This window comes from Tympanuchus pallidicinctus, unplaced genomic scaffold, assembly GCF_026119805.1.
Source record: "Tympanuchus pallidicinctus isolate F22 unplaced genomic scaffold, pur_lepc_1.0 scaffold23, whole genome shotgun sequence".
Classification (NCBI taxonomy): domain Eukaryota; kingdom Metazoa; phylum Chordata; class Aves; order Galliformes; family Phasianidae; genus Tympanuchus; species Tympanuchus pallidicinctus.
In genome coordinates, this window is record NW_026294740.1 from 7853398 (window position 1) to 7879422 (window position 26025).

Below are 26025 nucleotides of genomic sequence, written 5' to 3' on the forward strand. Positions count from 1 at the left end.
TTAAGCATGAATGTGTTCTGCCATTTTACTAAATTGCTTTTAGCTTTATTATTAAGAAAATCTATTTTCAGAATGCTGCTTACTACTAAAAAGCATGCTCTCTGCTTGGCAAAATGCACTGTAGTATGTTATTTACATGGCTCATAAGCTTGTCTTTTGTTACAGGCAATAGTAAAAGCAGTAGGTTAAAAAAGTGTTAGTTAAGGGTATTTCTTGTTTTGTTCAAAATTTTAGATTTGATTTTCAATGATAAATGCATGACAGCGTGCCATAACAGCTGAAGCTGTTTCTGTCTTTAAAAGCTGTCTCATAAAATACACCAAGAGCTGCGTATCACGTAACGAGAAGTGATGTGATACAGAAATTCACATCATAAACGTGAGACAAATGATGGCCTTGAGAAGAAAAGCATGGTGTGCGTTACCAGCAGCGGTGTGCATTTCTGAGCAGGCTGTGCTAATAAAGTGGTATTTGAATGTGATTTATGAAAGATTGATGGCTAGTTTGATGAAGCTCTGAGATTACCAAATGATAGTAAAGAATGGATCGATACTCTGACAGCTTTCGTGTTCATTTACACCTTACTCTAAATACTGAGAAGAGTGAGGCCAAAAGTCAGCTAACTGGATCCTGTGTTTTTCCTACCAGTGTGATTTATGATAGCAAGCTGAGTTACATAGCAAGCATTCAAGGCCCTGCTCACTAGTTGACAACATGAGGCATGCCTAGACAGAGGCAAATAGAATTAGGGCTATTTGTAAATACATGTAACTTTTAGATTGTGCTAAATGCCTTGAGACTACAAAATTATTAATGTATTCATTATTAATCCACTTATTAGCGTGATTAAGTATTAGCTCCTACAATCTGAGCTGATTTGTGTTCTAACAGTTTAAGTGCTGGTTTTAAGATATACTTGCAATCGTAATATAGAATATTTTAGAAAGTTCCTACAAAGGTAAGTAAATATTTATAATTCTTCTATCCTTTATTGCAAGGGATCTTCTAAAAAGATTTTAGAAGATCTTGGCTTTTGCCAAGGCCTGCACTTGAATACTTTTTGCTTACCTTACATTACACAGATTCTCCCAAACAATTTCCACTCCTTCCTGTTCTCTGGCTCCCTTTGACTTAACCTTCTTATACCTTCCTTGGCTGATCTAACTACCTTTATGAGTCACATTTCATAAAGCTAGTTGCTCCATGCTTTTATTTTTTAGGTGCATTTTGGTTTCTGCTCAAAGACTGTATTCCTTGCACCTTCTCCTTAAAAGATTAAGTTTGCATTTGAATTGGTGGAAAATGCCAACAATGTTGAACTTTTTACAGATATGACTATGGATGATGTTCGAGAATACGAGAAAAATATGCATGAAAAAACCAACATTAAAGTTTGCAACCAACATTCATCTTCTGTGGATGAAATAGAGAGCCATGCCAAAGCAAGAGTATGTCAATTTTTAAAACATATTCCCGTCCTCAACTGATAGATGCAGGGATCAGAGAATAGCAGCCAGCTGATCTTGCTGATCATTTTCTGGGAGATCAGAACAGCATTCAGCATTTTACTCCCTGCAGTGCGATCAGACCTTTCTTCTGCACTGTAAATGGCCACTGAAGAAAGGGTGGGTTTGGGCTCATGTGCACCTGCTTATCTTCAGAGAAAACAAAATCATCCAATCTCAGTTGGATACATAAGAGGTTGTTAAATATCCGTTTTGCATTCTACTAATTGAATAGTTTAAAGTGCAAAAGTTCAGAGTCAAAAAGCCAGGAACGTGGAGAGTGGAAAGGGTCTGTGAGACTGGTGACATTTTTTGGTTGACCGGAAAAGAAAGTGAATGACTCGTTGACTGACTACTTTAATGTCCTCACTAACCAGCTGCCAACAAGGTCAGAGGAAGCACTTTCAGAAGTTTGTACCTGCAGTCTGTGCAGAAGTGCAGATTTCTGTACAGGTGCTCTGATTCAGATTGTGGAACTGTAAGAAGCTGGGTTCCTCATTTAGGCACTTCAAGCAGATGCCTAAAATTGAAAATTAGTATCTGCAAATAGAAAAGGTGTGGTAATATTTGCTTCTAAAGGTATTATTCTTTTGCTTCTACTGACTGAACTGTAGAACATAGCAATGGTTTTACTCAAATAACAAGCATGGGGCAATGCCTGCTGTCCTAAATCCTTTGTTCTTAGTAAGAAATCTCACCAGCCTGATACAAGGTTACCTACAGCATAGACCGAGAGTCAGATTTGACTTTGGCTCTATGCTGCAGCATTTGGGTTGAAGGAAATCTGCCATTCTGAGTTCCCATGCAGCCAAATTACCATGGAGGTCAGGACAGAATTAGTCATTAAAGAAAAAAGAGACAGCAGGTGCATTTCCCACAGTCTGAACCTTTTTAGCTCAGGGTAAGTACTTGTTTTGCTTGAGTATAAATCAGAACAGAGGTGATTTTAAAGTGAGTGTGAGCTGAAAAGTGAAATTTAGCTGAAGGGACAAAGAGTATTTCATATCTGAATTTAAAATTGGCAGTCTTGGAGAATATTTTGTATTAAGACTTCCGTCAGTCTTCACTTAAATGGACAGTAAACTGATAAGTCTTCCTGTCCTGTTTCAGTCTGATTCTTTCAAGATCAGCTTTATTTTATTTTGTAGAGAACTCCTCAATCAAAAAGAACTGAGATAAATGCATGGTCTTCCTTCGATGTCAGAGTATTTTCAAACGGTTTGGGTTCAGAAAGACTGCACTCTGTTACAGAACAAAATGCAGTGAAGTCAGCAGACCAGGTTCAAATCTGTCTCAAAGACAAGTAGGTGCAGTTCCTCTGAGACCATCTGTTTATTTCCACCACTTATCTCCGATTTGAAAACTGCTTAGTCCTCACCCCTGATAAGTGGCACAGCTCTGCGGGCTGAAAGGGTCCTTGAAGTGTAGTCTGCATCCAAGTGAGAAGGCAGCTGGCAGCTTGTGTGTTTTGTGTTTCACATGCTGTTATACAACATAAAGCTTCTTCTGTGTAACATTTACAGCTAAGGCTACAGATGCCTGCTGCTGGGTAAGATTAAAAAGTTTCAATGTACTGAAGAGGTAGGATTTTGTCATACATATGGGAAGCACTATTGCAGTCCCATGTCTCAGACATCCAAAGGTGCCAGAATCTTAAGTTGATTGAAAAGCCATTATTTATATTTCTGGGTTTGTTTGTTTTGTTGTACTTCACAGAAAGCAAAGAATCTGTAAAATGGTTTATGGAAACCTGGATGGAACAGCCAAAGTGCAGTCTTGGAAAAGAATGCCATATACCAGGAGATTTATATAGTCATAAAATTGAAAACAGTGGAGAAGAAAGAAGAGAGAGGGGAAGCAGAAATGACTTTTGTTATTTGAATATGAAGTGGTAGTTATCCATATCCTACCAAAGTCCCACATGGGTTGGATCAAAAGTTCCTTTCTTACCCTGAACATCACCTGACCCTGCTGTCGCAGTGCCAGTGGGGCCATGGAGCAGCAGAACTATCTGACATGTGTTCAAAAAAATAAACAGAATTATCAGCTGACTGTTTTTTTAATCGCATCTCCCAACGATTTGTTGGGATTAATAGAATAATTGCACAGAGAGAACTTGGAAGAGATTTTAGTGGACATCCTCTCACGTGTTGTTTTTTTCCTCTTTGGTGGCAGTCAGCTATTTCAGCTGGTATTTATCAGATATTGGGTTTTGCTCTGTTCTGTTTGGGTGGATTTGAATATGCTGAATTTCATTCTGTGAATCCTTCAAACACAGATTTACCAAAACGTGCTTTGAAAACCTTAAAATGTATTTCACTTGGCTCAGTGGACATCTCGCAGGTGGTACAGGCGTGAAGCAGCAGGTTTCAAAAGTGCCTTGCTGATGTTTTTGCTCAAATTATTTGCCATTCGTTTAGGATTTTATCAGAAAAACTTTTGCACAGCTCAGTTTAGAAAACATAAAATCACAGAATCGTAGAGTAATTTAGGTTGGAAAAGACCTTCAGGATCATCGGATGTTTATGCTGGGTTCACTCTGCCCTCTTGTGGGTTTTTACAGCACTGTGACACATTTGTCACCTGGATAATAAGGCTTTCGCCCCTTTTAAAACATCCCATGGACCTTCTCTGTACAAAGCGTCCTTGACCTCTCATCTCATTTTGCCTCTATTTTCCAAGGTATTGAGCATTGGATGGTTGGAAAGCATGTTGTGACTGTATCAAGTCAGAGAGAATTCTGTAGGAATTTGCAGTAGAAAAGCATGACGTCCTCAGTTATTTGTGTGCCACTGTAACTAGAAGTCAATGGAAGCTGTGCATGGGGAGAGAGAATTTTTCATCCCTTGATAATTATGGTGAGGAAACAAACCCATTTATCAGCTCATGCTGATAATCTAGGTGAAAAGAAAAAGAAATCTAGGTGAAAAGAAAAAGAAAAGGTAGAGTTCTGAAGAATTCTACCTGCTGACTCTGTATCTAAGCGTATTTTTAATTGCCTGTGAAATATCCTGATTTTTCCAGCAATTAAAGAGGTAGTTCTATTAGTTCACTTTAGACCCAGATGCAGACAGACCCATTAATACGTGCTTAATGTGCTCAGCATCTTTTCTTTTACACTGTCCATTTATTGTACTCCAATCAATGCATTAAAATAGGAAGGAATTCCTGCAAGACATTTAGTGATATGGCTGATAAGCAGACATTCTCTGATGTAAAATTTGGATTGAGGTGGTTTAACTGAGGTGTGAAATCATCGTTCAAAAGGATTCTGACATGCCCTTTATCTTTTTTCCTTCTTGTTGAAGACATGACGATGGATGAAGTCCGAGAGTTTGAACGAGCAACTCAGGAAGCTACCAACAAGAAAATTGGCATTTTCCCACCTGAAATATCTATCTCTAACATTTCCATGCCTTCTTCAACCCGCAGTGCTCCATCTAGTGCTCCGTCAACTCCTCTCTCTACAGATGCTCCTGACTTCCTAACAGTACCCAAAGACCGGCCTCGGAAAAAATCTGCACCAGAAACCCTCACTCTTCCAGATCCAGAGAAAAAGAAAAATTAAATTAACCCAGCATGATTCCTCCTGATAAGCCATGGCTACCGCAGCAAGAGTAACGTATTGTAGTTTCTAGGAAGATTGTGGTGGTTGGTTGGTTGTTGATGTTTGGATATTTTTGCTTAAAATAATTTTACTGTTGTGGAAAGACTGTTTCTTTCCTCAGACTTGATCCTCATAATCTTCAGAGAAGTGCATGCAAAAGAACATAGTTGCTGTATCTAAAGTAGTGTTCCAAGCCATATGGCCCATCTTACTGACATACGATGAAGTCGTCTGAGGAGAACTCTATAAAAGAAAGTCTTTCTGTAGCAGTATCTCTATGTACAAATCCACATCTAGGTCATAGCATTTATATTTAGGAATAGGTATTTAGTAAAGCTGCCAAGGACTTCTGAGGCAAATCTGTGCCAACCAGAATGCAGGGTTAATAGGAAAAAAGCTCCCTTTTTCTTTTTTTTTTTTAACTGATTTTAAAATCCTTCCTGTTCTCAGGCTTGTCGTGTGTATTCATAAACCTTCGACCTGCAACTCATTGTACTTGAACACCAATAACAATCACTCAGAATCATATTGTGCTTAATATGACTCAGGATTTGGGGCTTGGCTAACAAAAATGAAACTTTTCAAACCTAAAATATCACTGTATGAAGCCCCAGTTGTAATTAATTATATTGACTTTGAGGCCATTTAAGTATTTCTATCTTGCACAGAATTTGTAAAAGAAACCACCTATTTCTTGTAGATAATGTATTTTAATAGCTCTCCCCTGTCCTTTTGTGATAAAACTTAAGTTCATACTGGTGTTCGTCAGTGGTGTTCTGTGTACAAGATTGGGGGAAAAAAGCAGCTAAGTTGAGCCAGTTGAGAAGGAAAACCAATGAATTCTGTCTTGCCCACTCTGGAAGAAGAGTGCTGGTTACCCTGTAAGACCTTGAATGTAAAGGAGAGAAAATATGAGACTCTTTTTTCTTTCCTGCCTCTCATCTTTCCTAACCAGCACAATCTCTGCTGTCAGAAAGCTGGCTCTGGGCTTTACCACTGTCTCTTAGGGAAGGGATGAATAAAATCAGTCACTTGAAAAAGCAAATGAATCTTGGGGCTTCTCAGTCCCACGTAGGGTGGCATTAAGGAAACAGCAGTGCTCCTCCTGGTCTGCGCGTGAAATCACTCTTCAATCTCAGGAATTAAAATACAGAAAGGATGCTTCCCAGCATGGAAGTGTAGATTGTAGGGGGAAGAGAAATGAATTTCAGAAGTGTTCTCTTCCTTCATTTTTTATCAAAAAGAAAACTCAGTGACAAACCTTCCTTCTGGCCCCCCCTTTGGGGTACTTTGTTCTCTTTCAGACTAATTGCTATTTAATTAATGTTGTCCGTATCTATCTCAATTGGTAGCTGTAGTAGGCATTAAATAAGCTGGTGTTCTATTCCCAGTGAATGATAGCTATTACCTGAATCATATGATTAAAGTCAGTAGTGTTTTGTACCACTGGTGGTGATGTACATGGATGCAAAACAGTCCTCCAGAGCTGAACTGTCACTGAACATTGAACAATCAGTTTGGGGATGGCCTTTTACCTGCACAGGAAGTTTGTGCCATCTTCTCTGCACAATGCTATGATTTGACTGGCTTCAATGCACTGAACTTCTCAATGGCTGTAGATCCAATAGAAGTTATGTTGAATGTGTGGTATTTCTAGAGTAGTTGTAGAGCAGGGAAGGTGATTCTGCTGTCAACCTGCACTGAAAACAAGTGTATATTTGTTTGATAGTTTAAACCCTGTACCTAGCAAAATCTAGAAGCTCTTTGTAGGTTAGCTATGATCTGACCTCATGTATTTTCCCACTTACTGTCCATGTTTTACGTTGTTTCCCAGAGGTTGTAATTCTGTGTAGTCAGTAAACTAGCAGGTGATAATAATTTTTCATTTGAAAATAGTTGCTGTGATGCTACAAACAAAACTTTCCTTCGTTAGTAAATGATTTCATCTTAAAATTGTGAGAAATAGTAATGACTATAACTGGTCTAATCTCTTTTTTTTTTTAATTTGGTAGCACGATTGAAACATTGACTGAGAAGGGAAACTCTTGAAAAGCATTGATTATTATTTTTTATTTCCTAAATTTAACATATCGAAATAGTTTGGGTCACCTCTGCCTATTGATAGTCTTATTTTTTAAAGAGCTCGTTGTTTGCCCAAGAAGAAATTGCCCAGCTCTGGTCGTCACTTCCTGGTGCTTATGTGTTACTGTTTCGATACAAGTTTTGGTATCTGATGCAGATTATTAGACCAAAGCAGTCATATCTTGTATTTGACTGATTCGTTCCTAATGCCATGTGGAGACGTGGATTATCATATCACGTAGGATTTGGAGATGAGAAGTATGATAATTACTGACATGCCTGGATAGGACACAGCTTACTAGCTGCATGGCAAATACTGTAGGAGAAAAATGCTGATCGTGTTGTGGACAAAACGCCTCCCCCTGCATGCGCTGCTGCCGTAGCTGTGCCACACAACACTGCTCCAGAGGAGTATCCAGAGGTTTATTGACCAAACAGCCTGAATTCTCTGCTGGCCAGAACGAGCTTCATGATTATCCACATTACCTCCTTTTTGCTCACTAATGAAGGCAAATAAAAAGATGTAGAGTGTCTCATTGCTTTCGGTAAGAAATATCCCGGGCTTTCCATTGCCTGTGCTTGTAAGCTCTGCTGTGTTCTGCTTTGTTTTCCCCATCAGCCAGCAGTTAACCAGTTTGCCCAGAAGAATTTTAAATATCATCTCTTGTTCTGTGTGTGGTTGTTGTTGTTGTTTTACATTTTTATATAGGATAATGTTTTCCCAGCAAACACAAAATCACAAAAAATTAAATGGAAAGGAAGGTCAGAATATGTCAGTAACATCTTGAGGCAGAGGTTCTTTCCATTACTGATTTTATCGCAGTGCTTTCTCTTGTATTTTCAAACTTTTTATGTGAGGAGAAAGAAGGAATTTTGCAGGTGTTAGCCCTTCTTTTGCAACAATAAATCACGTGGTTGGTGAATATGATCGTAAGAGGATGTTGGCACCCAGCAAAGCTGACGAGGCACAGTAGCTGTGTTCCTATTCTCTGCCAGGGCAAAGAATTACATGATACAGCTCTGCTAGGACAGGAAGTTTTCAGTAAGGACAATACAGTTCCAGAGCAAATAATGTGATTAGTTTGTTTGGGTTTCTATTAAAGCCTTCTCCCAGCTTTGCTCACATTTCATAGGGAGCAATTGAAATAACAGTTCATTGTGGTCTAATAAATTCAAACGGTGGTACCTGTAAGGACAGTGAGGAGCAGCACATTCCTGAAACAAGCTGAACGGGATTTCTGATGAATGTAGTTGTAAATGACTGGATAAATCCTGTGGAAAGAAACTATTTGACCTTATTCTTTGGCTTTTTTGATTATTCTGGAAGGCGATTTTGTCACATCTAGTAGCCAATTTGCATTAATTGCTGCTGTAGAGAATTTGAAACAGAAATGTTTGTTCCTTGACTTTTATTTTGTAACAAGACTGCTAAATTTGTTTCAACTGCTTTGAAGCTTGCTGCACTGTAACTTCAGAACAATGTGCTAGCATTTGAAATACGCCAAACGAGTTGTGCTTTGTAAGAGTTAGTGAGCACAGTAAGAGAGATTCATGATCTTATCGATAGGAGCTTTTCTGTTTCCATTGTTTGGACTTGGTTTTATATGTGCAAGTTAAAATTGCTAAGTAAGTCTAACAATGTTTTGCTTTAAAAATGAATAGCATGATCATTGAATTACAATCTCCTGTAGTCTTATGGTGTCACTTTAAGAAGTTTCATTGTTTTATTTCATTTCTGTGGTAATTCCCTGTGACTCTGAATGTCTGGTAATTCATTTCTTTTATTTAGAACTATGATAGCTACATTAGGCAATACATTACTACCATCACAGAAGGACCAAGTCTCGAATTGCTCTGCATGTTAAATAATGCAAGGCTAAGCAGGAGAATTTGATTGGTATATTTTTCATCCATTTCACTTAGTTTCTGACTTTTCCAAGTTATTTATTATTTTTAATATTGTATTTTTCCTCGTGTTTTGTTGTAAATAAACTGCCAACAACTATTCTTTACAAGTGTGGCTGTTGTCTTTTACACATTGTTCTCTAGCAAGGAACATGGATATTTCTACCACCAGCTCTACAAGTCAGTTCCTCAAAGTAAATAGCACAACGAATTGGCATTGTAAGGGAAATTGAAACCACTTTCCCACACCTCCTAGATTTTGTTGCTCCTCCACTGCAGGGTGAATGCCCTGTCAGCCTCATCTTAGCCCATTCATTTGTAAAAGGCCACTTGGTTGATAAGCTGTCACTGGAAGTTAGAAATTAGAATTTCTAATTCTCATTGGTGTGTTTTGCAGCCCCATGTTGTGGTGAATACAGGGAAAGAAAACAGGAAAGCTTTCAAAAGAAAGAAGTCCTCCATCACTTACCTACAAGCCATTTCCTTTGTTGACGTAAATTTCATGTGTAAAATGATTCTTTAAGTTTTCAACTAAAGGCTTACTTGATACACATCAAGTTTTCTCTGCCCCAAAGGAAGTGACTTATGTGCTTATTCATATAGAGATGTTTCACAATAGTGTAGATGTGGAAATAAGGAAAATCTGTGTAAAAAGCATGTAAGGTAGAAATCACAGAGTGCACCCTTCAACCTGTCAGGTTGCCACAGCTGCTTTGGGAGTCAACTCTGCATGCAGCAGAGGGTGCCACGAGGAGCTGGCATCCTGGGAGCTCCTACCAGCCCCACACTGCAGCTGGGGATCCACTGAGTGCCGCGTCCCAGCCAAGCTGGAGGAGTGCCTGAAGCAGTTCTCTGACTTTCATGACCAGCTGAAGAAATGCAGGCGCAGGAATGCAGTAATGACGTCAGTAATGACCCATAAAGTCCTGCCAGAGGGAATAAATGAAACACCTGGCATGGAAACATGGCTGTCATGCACAGGTGCAGCAGTGGATGGGATGGGATGGAAACATCCAGGTACAATCCGACATTGAATGCTTTGGTAACAGCAGGCTGGGGCAGTGCCTGCACACAGCTTTGGTTCTGACTGCTGTTGTCCCTCAAGCATGCTTGTGACCGTTCTCTACTGGACGAAGGCAGAGCTGGACTCCTTGGCAGAGGTCTGTCTGCAGCACAGCCTCAAAAAGTGCTCACAGCACGTGGCCTCTGACAGCACGCAGCAGCTGGGGCCTGCAGTAGGCGTTGGTTGTCTTGCCTTTTTTTGGTCGGGTTTTACATGTTGGATTTGTGTTGCTGGGGCTTTCAGAATTTGCACACAAACAAAAAAAAGACTAATGCACACATACATCATGGATCAGCCCAAACCTGGAGCTGATCTTTGCTCAGGTTGTGTCAGTTTGCACTCCTGCAGAAGGAACGCATTCATTACAAACCTCTTCTATAATGTGACATTTCCTAAGGCTGAAGTACCTTTAATTAAAGCAGCAGCACTTCGCTGTGTAGATGCAAAACCACTGAAGCCTTTTGTTGAACACCTGTGCACATCTCTCCAGCACCATGAAGCCCTCACACATCACACTGGAATGTTTGGGATTAATATCACACATGAAATACATTGGAAACAGCTGAATAAATAAAATCCTAAATGTTCTTAATGCCCACTTTGAAATGGGACAGTGAAAAATTATCAGCTCTTCGTTTTTTTGTAATACTTAAAACCCGCAGTGTTGTTTCTATACACGCTGCACGCCGGCACAGCTCTGCTCTCCTCGCACCGGAGCGGAACTTCCCGAGCGGCCTCGTCCATTTCCGCCGCCGTCTCGCATGGGGGCGCTGCCGCCTCGCCCAGCCTGCGTAGCGCGCAGGCGCGGTGTGACGCCGCTGCTGGTCTCGCGAGAACTGAGCGCTCGCTAAGATGGCGGCCCTGTGCGAGGCCTTCACGCTATGCGGTTTGGGGCCCACCGGCGGCGTCGGCCTCGGTAGCGGCCTTCTGGCGCTGGAGCCGGGTGCTGATCCCGACCACGTCCTGCTTACCGACCGCGGCAGGACGGCCACGCTTTTTAAGGTAAGGGCCCAGCCCTGGCCGCTCGGGCCGGCCCGTGTCGGAGTACCCGCGCAGCGCCTCGCGGGGAAGCTCCAGGGATGCCCCGGGCGGAACGTGGTGGGAGCGGCCTCGGGCAGCGGCCCCGCTTCGAGACGCGCTGCTGGGGAGCGGCCGCTGTCCCTCCACACTCACCTGTGCTTCCTTCGCTGCACCCGTGGCAGCGGCCTTAGGCGATCCCCCCAGTGGTTCCCGTGCTGTTTCTTTTCCTCTCCGTTCCCGTGGCACGCAGTATTCACAGCCCAGGGGTTGTCACCTCTCCGTGTCGCTCAGGTGACGGCAGTTGAGCCCAATTGTCAGTTTGGTGTCAGCTGCCTTCCTGTTGGGTGGAGAACAAAGATTTAAGTGTGCTCGCAATACTTGACCTGTAGGTTGTAGTTGCTTCTTTTAACATATGCATCTGTTGCAGTGACCATTAAATGAAACTTTCTGAAAACGCCTGTCTCTATGTGTTTGGTCACGGGGCTGGAGGTTGTGTCTCAATGAAGCCGTGGTGTAATCTCCTGTCATGGGCCATTTCTCCATGTGGAGAGAAAAAAAAAAGCTCTTAATTACGCAGAGCTCCACTGTACTCTGAAATGCTGGTATTGCAGTTAAGAATGCTAAGTTATGAGTCCTGTTAGGGTGGAACTTTCCTTATTTTTATGTTCTCATTCGGTCATGAGAGCAATCCCCAGCGTGTACTGTTGCATATTAATTACATGACTTTGTCCTGATTTTTCTAGGTCTCAGATCAGAAGCCACTGGGCTGTTGGTCAGTTAAACATGGGCAGATTATCACGTGTCCAGTTGTATGCAACTTTGAGACTCACGAATATATAGCGGTTCACGATAACAAGGTGAGATTCTTTTCTTAAGAGGGAAAATGATGTCACGAGTCATCTGGGTGAATATAGGCAGGGAAGAGATGGGGAGTGCTCGATTCTTAGCTAATGGGAATGTCTGGAGCTCTCAACACTTCATGACAAGCTTTCAAAGCTGGTAATGGTGCTTTAATGCTGTTGTATCTCAGGTCATCTCTGCTCTTATTCTGGATAGGGCTGTGCAGTTCCAAGGCTGCACAGTCCGTTTGTTAGTGACGTGAAAACCATCTGTGCTGAGCATCAGTTACACAGTGGCCTTTTAAAAACTGAAGCATTCTCAGTGAAGGATGCCTCATGCACACATTTACTAAGAGTAAGCTTTTCTTGTTGCAGACTGGTAGAAATTTAGAACTGCATGATTGTTATGTTGAAGTGGTTCAGGACTGCATCCTTGTCTATCTACTCTTGTCTTATGGTTAAACGTTTCCTGGTTGTGTACTTTTGGCAATGCTTGCTCAGCACTTACTGATCACTTGGCTTTTTTATTGTTAATGAAATACTCTTTTTGACCTTGAAATGTTCCCTTCCAGATCAGACCATCTGTACCTTAATCTGCCTCCATTGCTTTGATCAACTTGAATTTAGAGTTCTGCTGTCTCTTTTTTGTTAGCCACATTCTTACCTATCACTTCTTTCAAGATCAAAATGTTAAGCTGTATTTGTATTCTTGTGGTTTCTGTTTCAGCTTCTTCCCATGCAAACTTCCTAAGTCTGTTTTCAGTAAGGCTGCTTAAATACTTAGCTGCATGTTTTCCTCCTTTTTCAGTAAGGTGCAATTGCTGTTATTTTATATGATAAGAAGTCGATGTGCTGCTGGTTTGCTGCTTAAAAAATGATGTTTCTCTTTAAGGTTTTACGAATATGGAAGGATAAAGATGTTAACTTGGACAAAGTATTTAAAGCAACAGTAAGTCTCTTACGTATGTTCACTTTTAACGCTTCGAATCTCGGGGTTGAAGAGATGCTGACTTTTATAATACTGATAGCATTACAATTTAGCTGATAGGTGTCTTGATTTGTGGTTTGTGATGTTACGGAGCATTGCAAGGAATCCACTTCAGTTGATAGGCTTAATCATCAAAGCACCACACATAAAGTGATGGCTGTCCAACATTTGAAGGGACTTTTGTGATTGTGAGTCGTGGTGAAGGACAATTATTTTCTGTTCTGCTGGGGGACACGACAAACAGCACTTTGTGTAATGGTGTATAGCAGTTGTTTGAGCTCCTTTACTTCAATTTTTCTGATGTCATTTATGAACTTCATGCTCATCAGGATGCTTTCCTGGCTTTCTGTTGGGTAGTGATTTGCATTACTAATAGCATTTCCAAAAATAAGCATTTTTTTGGTATCTTGCAGGTTCATCATCCTTGTGTTACTCATTTAGTAAGATAACTTCTTCAAAAATGTTATGCAAAACACTTGGCTTTCAAGGTAATGCACTGATAAACATAGGACTGAAACAATTTCCTTTTATTCTTAGCTTTCAGCTGAGGTGTACAGAATACATTCGCTGCCCCATGCGGAGCCATTGGTGTTATTCAGAGGAGGGGCTGTTCGAACTTTAGATGTTCTTCTGGAAGCTCCACAACAAGAAATTGAAAACGTCATCTCAGATGAAGTCATCAAGTAAGTGATACAAAGCTATGAATCCTGATCCTTGATCAGAGGAGCTCACGTTGTTGCACCCTTCCTTGTGAGGAGGAGAGAGGAAACCTTAAGGTGAACATCCCAAGGTCAAGATCTTGGGGTTGATTTGTTGATGATGATGATTTTTATTTTTTTTTAATGCATTGACTTTTAAAACCTTAGACTTTTAGTACAGATATAAGAGGCTGCCAGAATAATTATGATGTGATTTTTAAATGTAGTCCCAGAACTTAGAAAATGTTTGTACCTCTTTCTGCTTTCAGGTGGAGTGAAGCATTACTGGAAGGTCAACAACCTGTCTTAATTTTCGTTACAGAGAAAGTGAGTTTAACAAACATTTAGCTTTCACAACTGCAAATCTAAATCCTTCTTCTAGAATCCATCGCTTGTTTAACTGGATTCTAAGAGAGTTTAGTGAAATAATTATTCTGTGTGCGTGTTGTCTGTGGCCAGTACTTACATGGGCTATTTTCAGGGCTGGATAGCTTGGCTCTTAAAAGTTCAGAACAGCTAAGATTAAATATAATACACAATCGATTGATTTCATTTCTCTCCTCATGCAGTTGTTCCTCCCTGTAAATCTATTTGTTGCATCAAACACAAATTCCTAGTCTTGTTAGCATTCAGAACAGTTCAGTAGAAATATCTGAACTTGTTAGCCCTTCTTCCTGTCAGTTAAAGACAATCTTTTTCCTCTTTGTTTTAGGATGGGGATTTTTTTGTCTACATACAGAAACTTAAGATGAGGAGTCTACATAAATACAAGCTTGAACAACAGGAATTGTCTAATCCACTTTGTTTCACAGCATATATAAAAAAGCAGATTATCACACTTCTGTGTTTATGTGAGTTAAATTTTCTAATGTTTTTTTTTAATATTAAAACCATAAGTTACATAGAAGGACATAAAATACTGATGTTTGTGAATTACTGTTTAATATTTTTGCTCTTCTCTGTTGAACGTTCTATAACAGCAAATGGCAGACTGAACAGTTAAATTTTCCTGATATTTTAATAGCCTTACTGATCTTCAACATTATAACTTGTACTTTAAAAAGCTCCTGAAATCTGTGCTTTCATTTTTCTGCTTTGCATGGTAATGTGCCCTTTAAGTATCCTATTTTACTTCTTTTCTCAGTGCTCATCTTGCCATGTTGAAGTTTTTCTTAATGTCAGACATAAAGACATCATTTGTTTGCTTTGACAGACTCCAGTGACTCTGTATATAAAGTTCTGATACCTCTACAGCAAAATAGTGAAGAGGAAGAGCAAACTCTATCCAAATCACTACTACTAAACCTTTCAATATCTGGAAGTGCTCTAAAAGGAACTTCTTTTGTTATTCTTGATAAAGACCACGTTGCAGTACTGGGAAGTCTAGCAGCATCTGGTGAAGAATCCAAAGGTAACTGGAAAAGTCAGACGAAGGTGTCTGAATTCTACAACATTCTTAAAGCAGCAGGTGTTTTGTGTCTTGCTTTTTGTTCTTGATTGTTTTTGATTAACAGAGCAGATGAATAAAGAGCACTGCTGTTTCTTCTTTAGTGAATATTACAAACACTGCATATTAAATGAAAGGGTTGGCTCTTAAAACTGAGGTACGCAGGGAAATGAACCTCATGTACTGTAATAAAATGGTATCTTAAAGAAGTTGAATACTTGTTTCATGACTGAGCTTCTGAGATGTGGGATCACTGAAAGTTAAGCCACTGAACAGCATTTTATGACTGAAAGTTACAGAGATTTCAGTTCTTCTCATTGCAGCTTTTTCTTCAGTGCTCTTGGCAGAGAGCTGCTTTTCGGACTTGTTTGTTGAGAGACCAAACAGACACATTGTGTAATGCTGAGTACATTATTAAGCAGAGTTATTTTGAAACAGTTACTTGTGTTTCCTGAAGTGTTTCTAACTGAAAGTAACAAAAGAAAATGTAGCATCTTTTGTTGCTTTTGGGTTTGTCACATTTCTCTCTTTGTTTTTCCTAGAATGCCTAACAATATGGAATACAAAATTTCAAACATTACAGGCTTCAAAGGAACTGCCCCTGGGAACCAGTGGACAAGTGAGTTCAGTCTTTCCTTTGTGGCTCATAAACCTTCATTGAGTGCATATGGCACAATAGAAAGGAGACCAGCAAACTGCAGTTATGGTTCTGGAAGAGCAGTAAATGCCAGCTTCTGAAACAAAACTAATACTGGCCAACTGATGACCTGTTTTTGTCATGATCTCTAAACAGGAGCATGGTTTAGCAAAATCCGTAGTAATTCTGTACTTCTGGTTTTTGTTAGCCTTGTTTGGTGAGAATGAAATCTTCAGTTGGTATTTATTACATTCTGAAAGCTTGCAAGTGACCGTGGTTCAGAACATTCAGCTGTCAATAGTAAGTGAACTGGAACCTAATTAATAAATACACTAGTTAAGTAGAACAGCGGACTCATTTTTGTCATAAAATTGTACAGGAAGGAATTTTAAAACTAATAATTAAAAAAATCAAGTGGACCTGGTGCCTCAAAGCAGTCACTTTAGTTTAAGGCATCCTTGGAAAATATTCAACAATGCAGTCATTTCCATAGACAGAATCAACAGTCAATGAAGGTCTGTTAATATGTTAAAAGCTACCAAAAATAACTGCTAAAATCATCTGATTGCTGATTTCCAGTTGAATTTTGTAGTTGGAAATTAAAGATTAGCATGTGCAGAAATGCACTCCTCATTAACAATGTGCTTAATATTTTGTAGCTGTGGTGTTATGGGGAAAAATTTTTCTTCACTCATGGAAAAGTGCTAACAGTAGTTATATACAAGTGTGAAACTTCATCCTTGGCAGCTGCTGTGGGAAAACTGAAGGACAGTCAAACCTCTGGTAAGAAGTTCTCTGACTGCAATGATAGCTAGCAGGAAAACTTCTGAAATTGCATAAAAATTGTTTTAATATTGTTGTATGAAATCAGTTAAGCCTAAACTGCTCGAAGTAAGTTGGTGTATTCAGCTGTTAGATCTTAGTGTTCTTGGTGAGAACGTCAGAGAATTTGAAGCATGCAAATGTTTGAACTTACGGGGGCATCATTCAAATGCTGCAGTTATTGAAAACACTGAGATGCTGGTATAAACATTGAACCAATTAAAGCACAGTCTTTTATGTTGTGTTTTCCAAGCACTTATTACTAAGTGGAGCAGTACCAAGCCTGAATTGTAAACTTGAGGTTAAAGAAAATACAAGTGAGAAGTACTGCTTAGCACTGTACTGAGAAAATGGCAAATGATGTTTGCAATAAGTTGTGGAATAACTTTTCTCCTCCTACCAGAGACTAAAAAGGGAAAACATGCAGAACGTCTCAAAATTACTTACTGCTAAGAGAAAACAGGGAAGTTTCTTTACAAAAGATGTATTACACTTCAGAAAATGCGTATTAGCATCAGAAGTTTTTAATAAGTAGCATTGTTAACTTCATGTAGCTTCATTTTTGTCTTCGCAGATCTTTCTTCATTTGTAAACTGGAATACTCTTGGAGATGAAGAGCTCCTGGTTTCCTATCAGTCACAGCAGTCTGTAGCTCTAAAGTCTGAATCCAAAATGACAGTAAGTTAACACAACGAATGTGTGAGCTTGTATGTTTTGTGTTTGTCTCTTCCCAATGCTGCTACTTTTAAATGTAATTTGTAGCAAATGACACACGATGTTCCTATTTACCTTGCTTGAAATCCTTGAATTGCCTCTTTGGAGCTGAATAATAACTTGTTTTTCCTTATTACAGTTAAGATCAAAAAAGAGCGCCGTTGAGAACATGCAGCCAGATGCCTCCACAATTGGGCAGTTCTTACTATGTATAAAAGTAAGTACACCAAGTGGCCTTAATGAATTTTCAGTCACATTTGAGAATATTCCAGGCACCTCCTAAGCTGTTATCTTCTCACATTTCCTCATGTAGATCAAGCTGAAGAAGCTGCCTTAAACAGGTTTGTTGGAGGATTCTGTTATTACTGTGTAAAAGCAGTGTTTGGGCACGATGAAGTTTTGTCTTAGGAAGATGTAATATAAGTGTTCAATATGGGGTTTATAACAGCTGTCTGAATTCTGAGAACTTGCACGAATGCATTTTCATGCAGTAAATAAGGTGAGATGTTTCACCTGATTATTTTTTTAAATCTTTTAACGTTTTTTGTAGTGTTTTTCACTTTGACGGTATTTTGGATCTAGTAAGTCACAGTGCTGGGAAAAAGGTGCTGTAAATTGCTAATTGTAGATTATTTGTCACATAATTATGCATCTTTATTGTTTTCAGAAGATAACATTTAACTTATTTCCAAAACAAGTCAGAGAATGTACTTGGCTCCCCATCGGGTCACTTGGTTCAATATATCGTTTGGTGAGTCAGCACTGAAGCGAGTCCCAGGATACCATGGGATGGGTTGTGTTGGACAGGACCTCAAAAGAGCGCCTCATTGCGACCTCCTGCCCTGGGCAGAGGCACTCCCCACTTGATTGCTTGGTGTTGCATCCAACCCGACCTTGAAAATAAACATAATGGTGATACAAAAGATATGGTAACTGTATCTGTATTCTGATACGGTTCCTTTTGAAATCTTGTTGCAAGTGTTGTGATACTTTGATCTACTGCCTTCCTCTGTGAGCAGTCCTCAAATCTATGCCTTGTACATCTGAACTGCGTGGTATTTCGTTTTCAGGATGCTTCCACAACTGCTGTTGAAGGTGAATTGAGACAACTGTTGTCAAAAGCACAGAGACCAGATTTTCAGGCCACCATTGGATGTGTAATAAGTGCTCTAATGAACAGGTGTAAAACAGATCCAATGTTCTACCCTCGAAACTTCCTGGTACAGATGATCCAGAAACGAGAGTTATCTTACAGGTGATAATTCTGGATTTTTTTTTTCTTTTTTTGTTTAAAATTGTAAGCCAAAGTTTCTGAAAAGTAGAAATTCAGTTCTTCATTAAAAAAAAAAAAACTCCTTGATTTATCAGGTGCTTGTATTTGGTTTCCTTTGAAGTCTATTGCTTGTTTTCTGATGAAGCTGACAATTCTCAGGTGGATTTTTGTGTAAAACAAGATTAATCCTTCTGCATTCTTTGTAACTGGAGCTTTCAGTGAGTGTGAACTCTGCAGCCTATTCTTTTCATATTCTAACAGTTTGTGTCCAGACTTAATGGCTGTTGCTTTAGAGAAAAAAGATGTACATCTCTTACAAATCTGCTTACAACGGTTTCCAGATATTCCTGAAGAAATTACTTACGCTTGCTTGAAAGTATTTTTAAGGTAAGTTGGAATCAGTCTTTTTACATTATTTTTGTTTAATTACTTATTTATTCTTCACCAAACCAGGACTTTTCCTTAAAGCAAGTTTTTAGATGAGTAATTAAGTGCATAAAACTGTAAATTCTGAGTACAGCGTGTGTTGCAGTCCTGCAGACTGACGTGCTTTTTACAAATGCCCGTTGCATGCACGTGTTCTAAAACTTGTATAAACAGTAATTAAAGGAAAATGGTTTTTGGTAAACTTGCTGGCTTAAATGGCACATCCTTCTACATGCTGGCCATTTACTGTTGAACAGATGTGTTCATCTTCTGCCTTAAAAATAGCAAATATTTATTACTGAGCAGTAGGAAAACCGTAGCTGTCTTATAGGTTGAGGTAGTCCCAGCAATGTCAGAATACAATGACAGTCTTGAACAGTATGTGTATAACCTTTAAAGAAGCCTATGGCAACATCCAGCAGTTCAGCAATTTGCATTGTTGGAATACTTGAGCAAAAACATGTTGCTCAAGCTAATGGTAAAGGCTAGCTGTTTTCTTGTGGCCTTGATCCATTTTGAAACTCTCATTTTGCTGTGTATTTTCATACTCGTAAGCTTCAAATAGTCAGTGTGTGTTGTTGTGGGGTTGATGACATTGTTGGGCTTTGTTTGTTTGTTTGTTTGTTTTTAAGCTAACACTAAAAACACTAAATGTGTGTGGAATTTTTCTTCTATAGCATTAGTGATGATTATCTGGAAGGAACAGACGTGGATCTAGAATCTGTAATCTCTTACATTGATATTGAACCAAACAGTAAAGTTAAGACTGAAGTTGTAGAAAATGGTTTCAGCACTGAACTGGAAGAAGATGGTTGTGATGTCAAAGGCATGAAGGAAACCCATACGATGGACAGTGTTGAATTCTGCCCTGTTGGACCTCATAAGGCAGCATTATTGTATCCTCTGTGCGTTTAAATGAAGGACAGTCAGTGTGGTATTTATGATTTGAATGTCTGTTTAGCATTGTTGAAAATGATCTTTTGCTATTGCTGAAAATTGCTCTGTACCAATTTAAATTTATGGAAGTGCAGACTGGAACTTTGTTCAAAGCAATTTAGTCTCAATGCTTTTAATGTTTGTCTATTGAAATGTTAGACTGTTCCTTTCTTGCAGTAGATGGAACTGTGTTCAAGCTGACTATTGTGTTTCAGTTGCTGTATATATTTCATAATAGAAATAGCAGATTCAAAAAGACCTCTCAACCTACAGAAATATTTTAATTAAGGTTGGTTTTAGTTTGTAGTAACCCCTATTTTTCCTGCAGTAACATTTCCTCAATAGCATTGCACAGAAATGCTGTTCTTCATTCAGCTTACAGTGAAACGTTTCTTTTGCCCCATCTGAAAGACCTTCCAGCTCAGCAAGCTGTTGTAAGTATTTTGAAGCAAAGAAAGCTGAAATGCCCTCATTATTTGGGGGAAAGAAAAGAAAAAGGTGTTGGTGTGTGCCTGTGTTTGTTCTGTATCAGCAACTTGCCACTAGTATATGAAAATAACATGAGTAATAAGATCTAATGCTGTAAAGTATTCCATATATCCCAAATGAACACATACTATTTCTTATAGTCTGCTTGTTTTAAGTAAATGTAAGAAAGAAAACTTGATTATGACCAGATCTGCATGAAAAATATTTCAGTGGTGTAGTACCTACTCCTGATTTTTAAATGCTTTTAAGCTACTGAGATACTAACTTAGTCAGATGTGGTGGAAACAGATTTAGAAAATGCAATTAAAACCAGAACAGATTAAAAAAAAAAAAAACCCGACAGTAAACACCACACATCAGAACTGCACTTATATTAATCAACACTGACTGATCTCCTCAAGTCTTATTCTGGAGACAAAAAAAAATAAATGTAGGACTTGTGCTGAAAGTGCACCTGGCACGAACACTGGAACGGTGCCTACCACAGAGTGTCACTTCACACTGAGTATTCCTGAATTTTCAAATTCACAGCTATAGATGATGGAGGAGAGCCATGACACTTATTTTTAATGCTCGAGTTTCTTAATTAAAGAAAAAAAAAAAGGAAGATTATCACTGTGTGTTATTACCTTGTGCAGGGCAGAACTCCTAGGCCTTAAATGTTTCTTCTTACAAAACATTCAGTCTTTTCTTCTCTCAGCTGTTTCTCAGGTATTTGCACTACCTGTATGTGAAATGCAGTGAAAAAATCAACACAACTCTTCCTGGAGTACTCCCTCCAACTATAAGTCAGGTAAGCAACTAGTTCTAAAAAGTTGGGCCTCCTTCAGTTTCTCTAAAACCAACTGAGGCTTTTGTTAATTCTGTAAGGTATTGCTTATTAGTGGACCTTATTGAGTAGCATGATGCTTTCTTTTCTATCTGAAAATAAATATCCTGCATTAAACTATGAAGCCATGTCTTTTTTATCAGGACTTAGTATTTCACAGTGTTTTTGAAGTAAAACCCATGTCACTTCTGTTTTGTTTTTTGTTCAGATTATGGATTGGATGTGCCTATTACTTGATGCTCACTTCACAGTTATGGTGATGCTACCAGAAGCAAAAAGATTGCTTTCAAGCATGCATAAGTTTGTGAGAGCCCAAGTAAGTTTTGCATAATGATTTCATTGTAGTGTTGAGTTAAAACATGGCCATTAGGATTACTCAGGGCAGGGTTGGAGAAGAACAACGCGTGTAAATAGACAGCGTATCAATTACAATATATTGAGCACTAAATACTGCTTGCTTGTCTTCATCATTTTCATCCCTAAAGGTGCTGCATTGGTTTTGTTTGAATGTATTAAACTGTGTAAGACAGCAAATGGCTACATGGTATGAATTGTGTAGAACAAGATTTAAAATCTGTTTTGTCATAAATGTGTGGTCTTTGTTTTTAGGTACGATTCTACTCTGAACTTAACAAAATCGAAGGAAGTTTGCAAGAACTGCAAAGAATTAAATGCCAGGAAAACTCTCAGGCATATTCTATTGAAGTGCTGGAACTTATTTGAATATGAAATGAATTATTAACAAACTTGTTATTGATTCCTTTTATGACAAGGATGTATTAGCACTCCATATTGGGGATGTGAAAAGTTGAGTTTTGTGCACAGGGAGAACGCGGTTACTCAGTAGCTACGTGGGGGGTTGTGTATTAAAAGCTCTTTTTTGACTGGATGATTTTCATATATTTTCATTGTAATTTTGTTATGCAGTCACAAGAATATCCTAAAATTGTATCTGATTCTTGGCTGAGAAGTGATAGGATATTTGTAAAAAGGTTTCAAGAAATGTTTCATCAAATCAATTGTCACTTCTATTCCATTTGCTTCTTTTTCACTTACAGGCAGTTGAGTTCTCAGATTCTTCAGAGCTCTCTAATCTTTGCTCTGGTTAGGATCTATAGATACTCTGAGTTTGTTTCTCTTGTTCTCTATTTTTAAGTTGATATTATTCTCTATATATACACACACATTCATATTTATTATTTTCTGAACAAGAACACTTAGCACCAAACTAAGAACATTTTTACCTACATTCTTGTCCATTTCTTCTAAGTACTTTTTCAGAGTGAACATCTCCAGTTAACCTCATTCATTCTGCTTGTTCTGTACAGCTTGGATTCTAGCATTCCAAAAAGCTTTCTGAATGCAAGGTTTGCTGAAGGTACTGCTGATATAAGCAACTGTGCATTGTACTTCTGGTGAGGCACACACTTGAAACTGATCTGTTACAAGCTACTTGTTGGACTAAAGGTCTCTCTGAATGAAAGCTGATCAGAGATGCAAGAGAGATATGGCACGTAAGCTTAATGCTAGATTTCTTAAGATTTAATATAAAATGAATGTAACAAGCAGAAGCCTCCAGAGAAAAAGAGTACATCAATAACTGTTCAGAATAACAGATAAAATCTTAATGACCTTTTAAAATAATATTAAGTGAATATTAATGTATCAGCATACTTATATGCTTCATATTTTTCATTGTAATAAATAAAATGGTAGTTGATAATTTGAATTAATCAGCAAAAGTCATAAGCCCTTGCTTCCTCACACTGACTTTAGTCTGCAGCTCAGCTCTAGTCTTTACCTTACATAGCAACAACTTGGTGTCTGATAAATGCACGTGTAATTGACTAGAATAGAATACTTAAATTCAGCACCTTTTACGAAGTGATTTGGAGGAAAAAGAATGAACAAAAGCAGCTCAGTAATTTAAACAAGAGGATTTGCTGAGTTGGTTAAGGCCGTGCCTTCCAGCTGTAAATTCTTAGGTTTTTCAATTCTTTCCTTTACCCTTGGAGAAAGGCACTTGCCTAGCTACCAGCCTGGAACAACTAGGCTGTACATCTTCTCCTGTGTACATTTTGAGAGAACCTATTTCTCCTCATCTGTCTCAAGAATAGATACAGTATAGGGTATCATATGTAAAATTCTTCTTCCTTTGGTGTTCAACTCACTTAGAAATGGGCTTTTTTAAATTATACCAATAGACTGATATTTATAGTCCTGACTCTGAAAGTTAACATACCTCTCCGTGCAACCATTTCTCCAGCTCTAGAATTAGAGCTCTTTACTAAACAGGATATTAAGCCCTTCTAGATGACAACTAATAAATGAGAGGTCATTAAGAGACACAGTGTTCTGGTTTCCAGCAAATGTTACTTGGCACCTTTGTCTATTTCAAGTGATCAAAATCCTCACTGCTTTATAGATGTTAACAGGCGTAGTGCTATGGGCTGTATGTGGATTTGTGCAGTACATACACAACAAAGTATTTCTTGATTCACCCTGTATAGGTGGCAGAACTCACAGATGTTTCACAATGTGAGACAGTAAAACAACTTATCCCCTTCTGTGTATCAATGTACTCATATGTTTGTAGAATTGCTACAGTCTTCTGCAAGCATAAGATCTCAAAAATTGACCCAACTGAAGAGTTAGCGAGAAAAAGGCTGGTTGTAGGTATTGAGAGATGCTGACAGGCCTTGGACTGCCTTTTATTTTTTATCCTGCTTTTGGTCAGGAAACTGGTACTTTCAGCTGAAGTCGTGGTATTAGAAGCCCAACAGGGCATCTGGTCTCTGTGGATTTTTAAAATCCTGGAGGCTCAGGCAAATGTGAAAATGAGGGAATACAAACTAAATGAAGCCCAGCTCCATTTTGTAGAGCCAAGTGAACGGACACAGCAGTTCAGAGAAACTACACTGACTAAAATTCAAAGAGCAGGACCCAGTGAGGTCTTTTCAGTCTTGTTCTGCTTTACGGTAATCCCAGCAAGGTAATGGTGAGCTGTAAAAACATATTCATTTCTGCGTGAAGGGGAAAGATTTAAAGCCCGGGATCTTAATATGGGACATGGGTGTTTGGGCTGAGGAAGGCTGCCAGCGCGGTGCAGGCGGGAGAGCCCGCCTCGGGGGGAGCCCTCCTTGAGGGGAGCCCGCCCTGAGGAACGATGGCAGGAGCGGCTGAGCCTCCTCAGGCCGCAGCGGCGGGCGCAGCCCGTTGCCTACCTGCGCTCGCAGCTGTCCCGGGCGGGACGCGCAGCCGGGCTGAAGCTGTGGGACGTGGAGCGAGGGGACCGCCCTGAGGGCGCGAGGCGAGCCCTGGGATCGAGGACCGGTAACGGGCGTCTTTATCCAGGCGCAGGGAGACGGTGAGTCTAAGGTGGGCTCGCATCCGCCCCCAAGGCGGGCAGCGGCCTCGGGGCAACTTTAGCTGAGGGTTGGGGAGAGCGGCGGACAGCCCCGGGAGCGCCCGGCAGCGGGGCTGAGGGTAACTTCGTGGTAGGTGGCGTGCCGGGACGGCGCCGCGTGACAGGCGTCGTGACAGGTTGTGGGTCGGAGGGCTCCGTCCCGGTGCGAGGGGACGGCGGCAAAGAGGGCGCTGAGGGAGCGGCGGAGGGGCAGCGCGTGCAGCGGGGATACCCCTCGTCCCAGCGCGGAGCCGCCCCCGAGCGCCGGCTCCAACATGGCTCTCGCGGCCGGCGGCTGCCGCGCCCCCTGGCGGCGGCTGGCGGATGCGGCCGGTCACGTGAGGCGCTCGGGGCCTGCTGCCGCCGCCGCTTCCCCCAGTCAGAGCGGAGCGAGCCGAGGCAGAGACGAAGAAACAAGATGGCGGCCGGTGGCGATCCGGAGCGGGACGCCGGCAATTCGGATTGAGCCCTCGGCCCTCACGGCTCGGCGGCCCCCCTCCCCGGCCCGGATCCCTCGCAGGGGGGGGAGCTTCCCCGTAGCCGCCTGTCCGGACTCCGAGCGCCCTCCCGAGCCTTCCTTTCCCCTCCCTTCCCCCTCCCGGCCAGCGCCCAGAGATGCGGGGCCGGCGAGGCAGGCCGCCCAAGCAGCAGCAGCCGGCGGCGGGCACCGCTCAGGCGAGCTCCCCGGCTCCGCCCTCCGCGGCGGGCCCCATCGGGGGGCTGAGGTCCCGGCAGCGGGGCAGCAGCCGCGGCAGGTGGGCGAGCTCGGCCCAGGCGGAGACGGCGGCGGGGCCCAAGCAGAAGGGGGCCGGAGCTGCCCAGGCCTCTTCCTCCGCCGCCGTCTCCCCCAGGGGGGGCAGCAAGAGGAAGGGAGGCAGCGGCAGCAGCAGCACCCCTGGTGGGGGAGGCAGCGGCGGTAAGGGTAGGGGCAGGGCCGGGGCTGGAGGAGCAGGGGGAGGAGGCGGAGGAGGCAGCTGCAACAGCCAAGGCAGGGCTGCCTCGTCCAGGAGGAGCATCAGCAAAGTGGTGTACGATGATCATGAGAGCGAAGAGGAGGAGGAGAGCATGGTGTCCGACGAGGAAGAGGAGGCAGACCCCGAGGATAACCAGGACTCTGAGGAGGAAGAGGAGGAGGAGATCATGGAGGAGGAGGACGACGACGACTCTGACTACCCCGAAGAGATGGAGGATGAAGACGATGCCAGTTATTGCACTGAGAGCAGCTTCAGGAGCCACAGCACCTACAGCAGCACCCCAGGTAGAGAGTCAGCGGGATAAATCGCACCAGCCCAGGGCAGCACACACGCTCCCTCTAGGTTTGCAAGTCCAATCCGCATGC

At 41.0% G+C, this 26025-nt stretch overlaps 3 protein-coding genes across 13 annotated transcripts in view; all 3 read left to right on the top strand.

The window, feature by feature from the left end:
- PITPNC1 (phosphatidylinositol transfer protein cytoplasmic 1) overlaps nt 1-9209 on the top strand; it is a 71838-nt gene extending 62629 nt beyond the window's left edge. Inside the window, exon 9 of the mRNA XM_052687806.1 lies at nt 4814-9209. Within this exon, the coding sequence (XP_052543766.1) occupies nt 4814-5073 (260 nt within the window). The 3' untranslated portion in view covers nt 5074-9209. The remainder of the gene's footprint in view (nt 1-4813) is intronic.
- Nucleotides 9210-10982: 1773 nt separating this feature from the next.
- On the top strand, nt 10983-22299 carry NOL11 (nucleolar protein 11). Of its 2 annotated transcripts, none has more exons than XM_052687995.1 (18): nt 10983-11164; nt 11926-12039; nt 12914-12970; nt 13547-13692; nt 13977-14034; nt 14420-14558; nt 14921-15118; nt 15697-15773; nt 16451-16574; nt 17188-17291; nt 17467-17544; nt 18398-18582; nt 18862-18987; nt 19704-19922; nt 20318-20396; nt 21152-21244; nt 21489-21596; nt 21890-22299. In XM_052687995.1, exons 1-18 carry the CDS (start codon nt 11015-11017, stop codon nt 22001-22003), a joined length of 2169 nt encoding a protein of 722 aa, XP_052543955.1. In that variant the 5' UTR covers nt 10983-11014; the 3' UTR covers nt 22004-22299. The 2 variants fall into 2 exon arrangements, with proteins under 2 accessions (XP_052543955.1, XP_052543956.1); XM_052687996.1 differs by lacking the exon at nt 10983-11164 and adding an exon at nt 11178-11473.
- Nucleotides 22300-25083: 2784 nt separating this feature from the next.
- BPTF (bromodomain PHD finger transcription factor) overlaps nt 25084-26025 on the top strand; it is a 47018-nt gene continuing 46076 nt past the window's right edge. For all 10 annotated transcript variants that reach the window (XM_052687763.1, XM_052687768.1, XM_052687772.1 and 7 more), the window contains exon 1: nt 25084-25944. In XM_052687763.1, coding sequence (XP_052543723.1) covers nt 25302-25944 — 643 coding nt within the window. In that variant the 5' untranslated portion in view covers nt 25084-25301. The remainder of the gene's footprint in view (nt 25945-26025) is intronic.